General features: G+C 35.9%; 3 protein-coding genes across 4 annotated transcripts; 2 read left to right on the forward strand and 1 right to left on the reverse strand.

The window, feature by feature from the left end:
- Positions 1-98: 98 nt before the first annotated feature.
- Positions 99-4,328, forward strand: LOC131022027 (methionine aminopeptidase 1A-like). The gene is made up of 17 exons (XM_057951390.1): positions 99-202; positions 298-374; positions 646-696; positions 1,004-1,189; positions 1,312-1,387; positions 1,593-1,640; positions 1,748-1,792; positions 1,940-2,039; positions 2,151-2,202; positions 2,291-2,332; positions 2,706-2,767; positions 2,862-2,960; positions 3,202-3,275; positions 3,355-3,424; positions 3,666-3,731; positions 3,817-3,905; positions 4,038-4,328. The coding sequence occupies exons 2-17, from the start codon at positions 301-303 to the stop codon at positions 4,113-4,115; spliced, it is 1,212 nt and encodes a 403-aa protein (XP_057807373.1). The 5' UTR covers positions 99-202; positions 298-300; the 3' UTR covers positions 4,116-4,328.
- Positions 4,329-5,502: 1,174 nt separating this feature from the next.
- Positions 5,503-10,083, forward strand: LOC131022026 (methionine aminopeptidase 1A-like). 2 transcript variants are annotated; one of them, XM_057951389.1, is made up of 17 exons: positions 5,503-5,622; positions 5,719-5,803; positions 6,088-6,138; positions 6,476-6,661; positions 6,766-6,841; positions 7,048-7,095; positions 7,206-7,250; positions 7,594-7,693; positions 7,797-7,848; positions 7,937-7,978; positions 8,342-8,403; positions 8,493-8,591; positions 8,892-8,965; positions 9,059-9,128; positions 9,359-9,424; positions 9,516-9,604; positions 9,785-10,083. In XM_057951389.1, the coding sequence occupies exons 2-17, from the start codon at positions 5,730-5,732 to the stop codon at positions 9,860-9,862; spliced, it is 1,212 nt and encodes a 403-aa protein (XP_057807372.1). In that variant the 5' UTR covers positions 5,503-5,622; positions 5,719-5,729; the 3' UTR covers positions 9,863-10,083. The 2 variants fall into 2 exon arrangements, with proteins under 2 accessions (XP_057807372.1, XP_057807371.1); XM_057951388.1 differs by lacking the exon at positions 9,785-10,083 and having other exon boundaries at positions 5,517-5,622; positions 9,516-9,727.
- A 704-nt stretch (positions 10,084-10,787) lies between these two features.
- On the reverse strand, positions 10,788-11,649 carry LOC131022028 (pectinesterase inhibitor 9-like). Its single transcript, XM_057951391.1, has one exon. The coding sequence runs from the start codon at positions 11,597-11,599 to the stop codon at positions 10,952-10,954; it is 648 nt and encodes a 215-aa protein (XP_057807374.1). The 5' UTR covers positions 11,600-11,649; the 3' UTR covers positions 10,788-10,951.
- Positions 11,650-12,259: the final 610 nt, after the last annotated feature.

A 12,259-nucleotide genomic window follows, 5' to 3' on the forward strand; every position in this document is an offset into this window, starting at 1 on the left:
TTTTTATATAAATTTAAAAATTTTAAAATATAAATCTGGGTATAAATTGAAAACAATTTGAAAACAGTTTGAGTTTGACCAAGACGAGCGTTTTCTAAAACCCTCCATCTCCATAACTGTCTCTTACTTTTCTGCAGAAAATCATACGCTTCTTACATTCCTCGAAATCACAGAATTTACGGCGGTAATCATACAGCAAAAGGTAATGATCTCGGTTTAGTATTGATACGCGATAGTTGATTCACGGTATTCGTTTATCTTATTCTAATTAAAGTTGTGGTTGATGCAATTGGAAAAGAGATGGCAGGTGGATCAGATGCGGTGGAGAGCACGGCCTTATCTTGTGCTAGATGTGGCAAACCTGCGCATCTGCAGTATGATCAATTTTTCGTCTTCTTCTTTTTCCCAGTATTTAATTATACTAGTATAATTTATGGTGATTTTGTTTAGTTCAATATCAGCGTGGAAGGGAGCTAGGATAAAACCCTTCAATCTCATCTATTGACTATTTGGTTAACTTTGGTTTGCTGGTGACTGGTGGCGGGTCTTTCATTTACTGGATTTCTGTTTTTGTTTTGGAAATTTTAGAAGTGTGTTGAATTGTATGAACTGTGCACTACTCATGGTGGTGTTTGATGCTTACAGGTGCCCCAAGTGCGTAGAACTAAAGCTTCGCCGTGAAGGTGCTGCTTTCTGGTTCGTTCTTTGATTGCGCCTTTGGAATGTAATTTTTCTTCGTGCACTGAGCCTGAAACTTTTACTAGCTTCTAGTTTTATTTCCATTGAAGCTGGATTAAATTTGTCCTAGACTTAGAAATTGTAGGTAAGACAATTGGGGATCTTCGAAGCTAGCTGCGTTGTAGACTGACTCCCTGGCCTTAGTATTGTATTAGCCTCTACAGAGCATCTATCTGACTTTGTTCTGCATGAAACACTTCTGCTGATTAGGCTTTATTCCTTTTGGAATTGGTTGCAAGTAATGCCTATTCTTGATCCTTTCCAGTTCCCAAGAGTGTTTCAAGGCATCCTGGAGTTCCCATAAATCTGTTCACTTGAATGCAAAATCTTCTTTAATTGCATCTGAAAGTTATAGTGAACAGAATTTGGGTCTGCCGGGTGACGGCTGGCTCTACTGCTTGAGAGAAGGACAAGCACAGACACCAAAACTTCCACATTTTGACTGGACCGGGTAATTCATTTGCCTAGTTATCATTTTAATTACCTCTAACCCCAAAAATAAAACAATGCTTGTCCCAACTACAAAATTTATGTTTAATTTTTTTATCTGGTTTATTTCTCTGTCCTTTTCAGGCCATTAAGACCATATCCAATATCACAGAAACGTATAGTACCTACTCATATTGATCAACCTGACTGGGCAATTGATGTAAGTTTCTTTATAGATTAACTTCAAAATTCTTACTGCATTATGCTTTGAAATTTTATATGATATACAAGATTCCTGGCTTGCATAGGTAGTAGGTTGACGAATGCTCATGAAAGTATTTGTCAGTGAGAACGCATATTTGCTATTATGCTAATAATCTTGCCCATATCTGGTGCATTAACTTATCTGTTTTCAATCTTTTCAGGGAATTCCTAAAATTGAGCCCAAAAGTGATCTGCAATATGTTGTGGAGGTAGTCACTAGTCTCTATTTATGTGCTCTATTTACAATCTTACCTTTTATGTTTGGTGAACTGGATATGACTGAATGCAATTCCTTTTCATGATATAATTTATGAAGATCAAAACTCCAGATCAAATTGAGAGAATGAGAGAAACTTGCCTGGTAAATGTCTAATTGAAACAATATTACATGCTATCTTGTCTTCTGGAGACTCACCTTATTATTATGCTATACATGCAATAAACAATATATTTTCAGCAATTGATTCTATAATCTGATTCATGCTAAACCTTTCTTTCTCACCTTCAGATTGCAAGGGAAGTTTTGGATGCTGCAGCTCGGATTATACAACCTGGAATTACTACTGATGAAATTGATGCTGTGGTTCATGAAGCAACAGTTGCTGCTGGTATGATAGACATAGCTCACATTTCATACTGTATTTCCTCATCCAGTGAAGAATTTTATTGTTTTATATTGTAGATATGATGTTCCTGTGATCACTTTATTTTTCCTTCAGGAGGATATCCATCTCCATTAAATTATAATTTCTTTCCAAAGTCTTGCTGCACGTGGGTATTTCTTACGTTGAATTCTTTTATTTTGCTTATCACACTTTAGTTCCTAAATCATTGAGAACTGAACTCTTACTTGTCTTAGGTCGGTTAATGAAGTTATCTGCCATGGGATTCCTGATGCAAGGTATGTTTTAAACCCAAGCAATATCTATCATATACCATCATAGCTGCTACTTTGTAGCACATATTTTCATTTATATCCATTTCCTTTTATATGTGCTCATCCTACTTATGCTATAGCTAGTGTCTGATGCATATCCCAGGGTTTGGTCCTATGAAATTCTTGTACTTAGAACTTGTTTCTCCTTGGCTTAAGAACTTAGAATAATGAGCTCAGGAAAAGTAATTCACCCAGGAACCCAACTCTTTGCTTTTGAATTCAGTGTGAGAAGTTCAGACATGGTATGGTGTTTATAATGTATACTGATTGTAATAAATCTAAATAATCATCTTTGTAAGGAAGTACTTTCTAACTCACTTCAACTTATACCTTTCAGGAAATTAGAGGATGGAGATATTGTAAATGTTGACGTGACTGTGTATTATAAAGGGGTACATAGTAAGGAAACTCATAACCAACTCTGGATCATAGTTATATTTTATCTGTTGTAACATTAGACACTGAAAATTTTCTTGCTTGCTTGCTTGTGTAGGTGACTTGAATGAAACATTCTTTGTGGGTAATGTTGATGAAGCATCCAAACGACTGGTTCAGTGTACATATGAATGCCTGGATAAAGCAATAGCAGCTGGTAAGTGTTTGTCCTGTATATGGCATAATTCTTTTGTTATTGTAAATTTTATATGAACTTAAAACTCCTTCATCCTTTATCTAGTTCTCTTCCTGACTTTCTCCATTTTCCTTGTGTACTTTTCCACTTGTCACTCAAACAATAATGTATACTCAAAACTGCCTTGCTTTTAGTTACTTTCATTCATTTATCTGGAATCATGTTCCGACTGTTTATTGTGTCTTATTCACGATCTGTATAGTTAAACCTGGAGTACGTTTTCGGGAAATTGGGGATATTATTAGCCGACATGCTTCTATGTCTGGATTCTCTGTGGTAAATGAGCATTTCTTATTTCGCTATTTATTTATTTATTTTTGGTTTAAAGCTTTGACAGTCCTGATATTTGCTACAGGCGAGATCTTATTGTGGTCATGGTATTGGTGAGCTCTTCCACTGTGCACCAAATATACCCCATTATGCAAGTATCCTCAAAGTCGAGTTGAATTGTTACTCGTCTAACATATTTCCATGTGAAGATATTTTGATTAGACATGCTTGTTTGAGAGAGTTGTTTCCAAAAAATCGATTGACTTGAGATAAATGAATTCATGAGATATATCTTTGCAATAGCATTCTTGATATGAGTGTATAGGTATTAATATTATATCATCTTTCTGTATTATATTGTGACATCAGTCTCCCATAGGGCCTTAACTTGAGCAGGAAATAAGGCTGTTGGAGTGATGAAGGCAGGCCAGACATTCACGATTGAACCTATGATAAATTCAGGTAGTTGTCTATTTACTAGACATGCCGTGTTTGAATCTCTGTTTTATATCTTCTCTCTTTGCATCTAAAATCACTTCCCTGTTAGGTGGTTGGCGTGACCGAATGTGGCCTGATGGATGGGCTAATGTAACTGCAGACGGGAAACGTAGTGCTCAATTTGAACATACGCTTCTGGTAATAATTTTTTCTCTCTTTAACTATGAATATCCTCGGTAGCTCATTTGATACGAGGAGAAAAATTGTTTTACACGAATCTTGCTATTCTTGTGGTAACACCTGCACGTCTGGTTTTACACGATCGTGCAGGTCACAGATACAGGAGTTGAGGTTCTAACGGCGCGCCTGCCCTCGTCTCCCAAAGTGTTTCCCTGGCTTAGTCCATGAATGGATTATTGATTCAGTGAAGGTGATTTGTGTGATAATTCAAGCAGAGCGTTTTGCAACTAGTTGACGAAGGAAGGTGTTTGTTGTATTTGTAGTTCTGCATACTAGCAAATTTTTTAGTTGAGATTTTGGATTTGATGTGCAACAATGAAGTTGGTATTGTGCAGTTTTATAGAGAGAGAATGTGCCGAATATTTATTTTCTTCTGAAAAATTCCTAAGAGCATCCGCAATGGGGTTACATGATAGCCTACTTTATGATAGGGGGACCACATGGTGTAAAGATGTTGCAGTGGGGTTACATGATAGAATTAATTTTGATAGCTTACATGATAGACGCGTGCATCACACGCGCCTTACACTATAGAGAAAATGGACTACACGATAGAACGTGTAGCCCTCGTGTAAGGTGCTCCCGCAACGCTTACACGATAGCACATTTACACGATAGGGCTATCGTGTAAGGGCTATCGTGTAGCCGTTGTGAGTGCTCTAACTTTCAGTTTTTTTTATAAAATATCTCACTATATAAAATTCGATGACAAAAAAAAATATTTATATCATCGAATGAAATATTTTAGGGACCGTCATTGTTGAAAAACTATATTAGAAACTACTATTTGTCGCGGGTTCGGATGATGTTTTTTGGGTGATGATTAGTCCGAAGTTCAAAAAACGTTTATTCATTTTTGTTGTTTTTCGTTTTTTTCACCATGTTAATAGAGCTGCAATTTAATAATTAATTAATATTGTGTAGGTAAGATTTCAAAACTTTAAATATCATCACAACATATCTGGCATATACTACATAAATTTAATCGTTAGTCTTTTTCTTTTTATGGTACCCGCCTTTCTGCATTTAAAAGAGCAATAGGCTTTTATAAATAGCAGTAATTTGATAATTTCATCCCATTATTTCAGAATATCTTTATCAAATGTAATTTATGGACATTTGTTTAATAATTTTTTATATTCTATGCATGTATTAAATTTTAAATTTTTGGGAAAAAAGCAGTCAACTAATGCTACTCCTAAGTATTTAGAATAACAATGACATAAAATTGAAATAATAATAATAATAATATTTGCCGTAAAATACACGAACTTTCAGCAAATTCTGATTTTTCCCATGACCTTTAAAATTTGAAATAAAATACACAATCTTTTGATTTTTTCTGATTTTACTAATGGATATGAAATATTTCGAATAGAAGTTGATTTTAGGGCTTTTGACTTAAATTCGTTGATACCTACGATAATAAAGGTTGCATGGTGTATTTTTTTTTTTTTCAAATTTTAAAGGTTATGAAAAAAATGAGAATTTACTGAAAATTTGTGTATTTTACAGAAAATATCCCATAATAATAATATAAAATTGGAAATAATTTGACTTTGACCAAACCAACAATTCCACTACAGTCTATAAACCCTGCATCTCCATGTCCGTCTAAATTTTCTGCGGAAAACCCTAGCTTTCCTATTTTCCTCGAAATCACAGAATTTCAAAGGTAACAATTGGCGTAGTATTGCTACATAATTGTTGATCTCGACGTTACATTGGACGACTGTCAATATTCATTTCATAAATTTGTGGTTTGATGCAGTTGGAGAAAAGATGGCAGGTGGATCAGATGCTGTGGAGAGCACGGCCTTGTCTTGTGCTAGATGTGGCAAACCTGCTCATCTGCAGTATGATATTCTTTCTTCATTTGTTCCACTATTTAATTATATCTTTTGCGGCGTGTGTGTGGTTCATTTAGCTCGGTATAGGCTTGGAAGGGACTAAAGATTGAATCTTTATCGCAACACTTAAATATAATCTGGTATTTCATGAAAAATGATGGTTTATCTGGTTAATTTGCTTTGCTGGTGACTGGTGGTGGGCGTTCATTTACTGGATTTCTTTTCATGTTTTGGAAATTTTTACAAGTGTGTTGACGTGCACTATTCATGGTGGTGTTTGCTGCTTACAGGTGCCCCAAGTGCGTAGAACTAAAGCTTCCCCGTGAAGGTGCCGCCTTCTGGTTCGTTCTTTGGTTGCATTTTTGGAATGTAGTAATTTTTTGTTGGTGCGCCGAGCCTGATTTTTACTAGCTTCTAGTTGTGTGTCAGTTGAAACTGGATCAAGTATGTTTCTAATTTGATATATAAAGTAGGTAAGATAATTGAGAATCTAAATTACGGAATTGGAGTATCTAGCTGGTTGTAGACGCACTCCCTGGCCCCGAGTACGTTGGAGTATCGTATTAGCCTCTACAGAAGATCTAACTGTTGTTCTTCTGTATGACACACTACTGTTAATTGGGCTTTCATTCCTTATGGAATTGGCTGCAATCTTGATGGAAATAATTTCTTTTCCAGTTCCCAAGAGTGTTTCAAGGCATCCTGGAGTTCTCATAAATCTGTTCACTCGAATGCAAAATCTTCTTCCCCTGCACCTGAAAATTCTAGTGAACAAAATTCAGGCCTGCGCAATGATGGCTGGCTTTACTGTTTGCGGAAAGGACAAGCGCGGACACCAAAACTTCCACATTTTGACTGGACAGGGTAATACTTCACCCCCTATCCCACCACTCAAAAAAAGAAGCTTCTTCTTCAGCTACAAAAATTTATGCTTAATTTGTATCCTGTTATTTTCCTCTTCCTTTCAGACCATTAAGACCATATCCAATATCACAGAAACGTATAGTACCTGCCCATATTGAGCAACCTGACTGGGCAATTGATGTAAGTTTCTTAGTTCTTTACTTCTAAATGATTGCTGTGTTAAGCTTTGGATTTTTATACTGTATACAGCATTAATGGCTTGTGTAGGTATTAGGTTGATTAATGGCTATGAGGACTTTTTTTGAGTGAGAAGACATAATTGCTGTTCTGCTAATACTCATGACTATATCATGTGCATTAACATCTATGTTTTTAACCTTTTTCAGGGAATTCCTAAAATTGAGCCCAATAGTGATCTGCAACATGTTGTGGAGGTAGTCACTGTTCTCTGAGGTTATGTGCACTTTTTACAGTCTGACCTTTAATTTTTGGTGAACTGGATATGACTGGATGAAATTACTTTTCATGATATAATTTTTTGAAGATCAAGACTCCAGAGCAAATTGAGAGAATGAGAGAAACTTGCCGGGTAAGCCTCTTTATTGTTCTGTTCTTAATTAAGAAAATTATGCATACATGTTTGTCTGAAAATACGGGAGTTGGAGGAGAAACACACACCATAGACACACTACATCACTATTAAGTTAGGAGAAAGCTGCTAAAAGGAGACATTTTTCCTACATGTGCTACATGTTCATCTGACTGAAAATTCAGAAAAAACATTCTTGCTTGGAATGTGTAGCTGAAACAACATTAGATGGCATCTTGTCTTCTGGAGATTCAGATTATCATTATTTTATACATTCAGTACAATATATTTTCAGCAATTGATTCTAGTTTTGACTTCTTGCTAAGCATTTTCTTACCTCCAGATTGCAAGAGAAGTTTTGGATGCTGCTGCTCGGATTGTAAGACCTGGAATTACTACTGATGAAATTGATGCTGTTGTTCATGAAGCAACTATTGCTGCTGGTATGATCTACATACCTCACATTTCACACTGTATCTAGAGAATTTTGTTGTTGTTTTATGTGGTAGAATGATGTTTCTGTGTTCACTTTATTTTTTCCTGCAGGAGGATATCCATCTCCTTTAAATTATCATTTCTTTCCAAAGTCTTGCTGCACGTAGGTATTTCTTACTATGAATATTCTCTCTATGTTATTCACATTGCAGTTCCTAAATACATAAAATATGAACTCTTAATTCTCTCAGGTCAGTAAATGAAGTTATCTGCCATGGGATTCCTGATGCAAGGTATGTTGTGAACTCAAGCAAGAAATATATGTACAATAGCTGCTAATATGTAGCACATACTTTTGTATAGCCATTGAAATCCATTTCTTACTTATATGATCATCCATTCATCCTACTAGCCATAAATCCGGTGTCTGATGCACTTCTAGTGACTTGGGTCTTATGAATCTCCCATAGTTTTCTTCTGCTCTCTAATTTGGTTCTCCTGGGCTCAGGAACTTAGGACCATCCATGAACCCAACTTTTTGCTTTTGAATTCGATGTAAAAACTCAAGGCATCCTGAATAATAATTGTAATAAATGTGGGTAGCGATTCTATACAGTGAAAGTACCTTCTCACTCACTTCTGATTGTACCATTCAGGATATTAGAGGATGGAGATATTGTAAATGTTGACGTGACTGTGTACTATAAAGGGGTACATGGTAAGAATACTCATAGCCAACTCAAGGCCATAGCTATTACGTGTATGTTCATAACGTAGCAATACCAAATATTTTCTCTGCTTGTGTAGGTGACTTGAACGAAACATTCTTTGTGGGTAACGTTGATGAAGCATCTAAACGGCTGGTTCAGTGTACATATGAATGCCTGGAAAAAGCAATAGCAGCTGGTAAGTGTTTTCCCTTTTTGTGTCTCGTGGCATAATTCTTTTCTTATCATAAGTTATATATGGACTTGTTTTCTTCCAATAAAAAACTAATCTCCGTCATCCTTGATCTAATTCTCTTTCTCTGGCTTTCCCAGTTTTCTTGTGTACTCATCAATCAACTCTCACTCAAACAGTCATGCAATCTCAAAATTGTTTAGTTACTGCTTGTGTTTGTTACTTTAGTTCATTTCTCTGCTTTAAATATCATCTGCGGAATCATGCCCCTGACTCTCTATTGTGTCATACTAATGCTCTCTATAGTTAAACCTGGAGTCCGTTTTCGGGAAATGGGGGAAATCATTAGCCGGCATGCTTCTATGTCTGGTTTGTCTGTGGTAAATGAGCTTCTCTTATTTGTATATATATAAACTTTCGTTCTCACTTTTGACATTCCTGATATACAAATGCTATTTTGTCTCATGCTACAGGTGAAATCTTATTGTGGTCATGGAATTGGCGAACTCTTCCACTGTGCACCAAATATACCCCATTATGCAAGTATCCTGAAAATGGAGTTGAAAATATTAATATATTTCTCTATGAAGATATTCTAATAAGGCATTATCTGTTGGTTAATTGTCTTTAAAAAATCAGTTGACTGAGATAAATGAACTCATGATATATCTTCGCATTAGGAATCCTGATCCGAATGTATAGGTATCAATATCGTATCAGCTTTTTGTATTACCTTGTAACTTCACTTTCCCATGGGGCCTTAACCCGAGCAGGAAATAAAGCTGTTGGAGTGATGAAGGCGGGCCAGACATTTACCATCGAACCTATGATAAATTCTGGTAGATATTTAGTTGCTAAACCTATGACCCCGTGTTTGAATCTCTGTAATTTATATCTTTTCTGATTGCATCTAAAATTACTTCCATGTAGGTGTTTGGCGCGACCGAATGTGGCCTGATGGATGGACTTCTGTAACTGCAGATGGGAAACGCAGTGCCCAATTTGAACATACGCTTCTGGTAAAATCTCAACTTGGGCTCCTCACATTCTTGGAAGAATCTATCACTACCTTCCACATTGATCAATATTACACAATACAAAATATTCCGTCCGACATCAAACACTAGAACAATTGCTTTACATGAATCTTGTTATTCTCGTGGTAACGCCTGCACACCTCGTTTTACACGATTCTCTAGGTTACGGATACCGGAGTTGAAGTTCTCTCGGCGCGCCTTCCCTCGTCTCCGAAAGTGTTTCCTTGGGTAAGTCCATAAATGGATTATTTATTTGTCCAGCGAAGGTGATTGGTGAGATAATTGAAGCAACATTTTGCAACTTCTTGAGGAATGCGGTTTTCTTGTTGCTTACTGTTGTATTTGTACTTCTGCCTATTATCAAATTTTGAGTTAATTTTTTTTCCAGTTTTAAATGTTTGTATAATTTTCAGCAACAGATAATAAGATAGCAAATGAGAGGGCTCGGATTTTCTTATTTATATAGTATGATTTTATAAATATTCAGTCGTATTTCCAAGTTGACATATTTTCTCAATTAAGAAGTTAATAGCTGGAATTTTTTTTGTTGAATTGATGATTTTCTAATCCGGTTGCATATCAAAGAATTATGATTACCTTATTTTATATATATTTGGTAGGATTAGGCTATAAATTTATTTTAAAATACGTTACGAACTATGAATACATGATGAATTTTTCGTAAAATCTTATGAGTTCAACTAGTTTGAATTCCTCCTACCCCACTTAGGACCACAAATTCGTTTTGTAAAATGATAAATTTATCGTAGATCTTCACAATTTAAAAATTGAGATATTTCTTAATTTATGTTTTAAATGAATTTTTATTTTATCCAATCCCCAATCTAACTAAATCAGATTAAAATTAAAAGATATTAGCAAGTTTATGAATTAAATTTATTTATTCAATGGTTATTATGTGAAACCTACAATATAATCAATGAAATAACTTCAAGAAAGTGCATTTCTTGAAATGACTTGTTTATAAACCACTAGTATAAGAGATCGTGTAGATATTGCTTGTGATTAAGTTATAAACTTATATTAGTATAATATTGTTTATGATTAAATTATAAACTTAGATCGAGTTGACTCAAGAACCCCTAGCTCAACTACATCTAAGCCAAATTAAAATTCAATTTTCTTTCGAGGACGAAACAAAGCATGATGTTAAAATATAGTAAGTATTTTCAAAACTTGAATCAATATACTATACAAGTTATTTTTTCACATAATTATAATTCCCCATGAGAAAAACAAATAAATGGAATTCAATAAATGATAGAAAAGCATCCAAGATGCTCAAAAACTTTAAAGGAGTGATGGGAGCTAGGGTTTGAGGAGATGAGCAGCCCTAAATCTTGCAGCAAATCTATTGAACAAGGCTAGCGCAATGCTGGTAACCTGTTGAAGATTAAGAACCCGGGCTTTGATCAAGGCCTTCGTCTTCCCCCCGATGGCCCGGCCCGAGATCCCGTCGATGCACATGCTTGCATCGGTCAATGCAGTGCTCATCCATGTTTGGACGTTGCTTGCATGCCATGTGAATTCACTACTACTTCCCCCATCTTCCTTGATGTGTTGTGCCTCTTTGATGCATTTTGTGAGCTGATCTACCCCATCATTTATTTGATCCAAACACTCCTTCACGGATCGGGCCTCCGGGCCCTTGGTCCGGTTGAGCCTCTGGGCCACTCCGTTGATGTAGGCTTGCGTTGTCTCGGCCCTGACAAGGGTCACTTTCAGGGCAATCTGAGCTAACTGCCGGTGACTCAGGGTTTTGGTGAAGCTGGGGACGTAGGGTGATAGGCACTTTACGCACAGAGTGGGATATAGCGTCGTCTGGCATTGCGACTCGATGAACACCCTAGCCCTAGATCGAGCTCTCCGCGGTGCGACCGGGTGCTGCTGGGCTTGAACTAGGGTTAGGGTGAGGACAAGGAGGGAAAGTGCTAGGAAGGTAATTATTTGTGCCATGTTTAGATGTGAGTGGGAGATTATGGGATTGGAGTTTGACTTTGAATGTGTGATAATGAAGTTGGTGTTATGGGGGTTTATATAGAGAGGATTTGAAGCATCTCTATAGCTAAGCTAGCTTGCATGAGATTGTATTTGAGAATACAAATATTATTTTTTTTATTGCCAATGACCATGTGTTTGCAGTTTCCTAGAACCAGGTTGGATAGTTTCTGTGGGATTTGGAGACCTTAATTCATGGTGGGGCCATTTGGATGATTAAGTAACTTTGGAATTACTAAAGTTTGTGTCTTGGAAATTTTCAACTTCAAGAAGAATGTGTGACAAGTAAATTCTTACTTTAGTAATACTCAAAAACTAACTCTTTGACTTTTGAATTGAGTGTCATGACTCAAACATCATCATATATTTATACATACATATTATATAAAAGAGTTGCTTTATTGTGAAAATTATATTTTATTGTGAAAACTGTGAACATTACGCTGCATTCGCTGTAAAATTACATGAAAACGTATGATTTTGATGCTCAAGTGAAGAATATATTTTCGAGCATCAAACAATTTTGATATTGTTTTACCGAGTAGAATATATATTTTCAAAACATCAAAATGACATTATTTCGATGCCCACAAATAATATCTTATCTCTTTAATATGA

This window comes from Salvia miltiorrhiza, chromosome 4 (assembly GCF_028751815.1).
Source record: "Salvia miltiorrhiza cultivar Shanhuang (shh) chromosome 4, IMPLAD_Smil_shh, whole genome shotgun sequence".
Taxonomy (NCBI): domain Eukaryota; kingdom Viridiplantae; phylum Streptophyta; class Magnoliopsida; order Lamiales; family Lamiaceae; genus Salvia; species Salvia miltiorrhiza.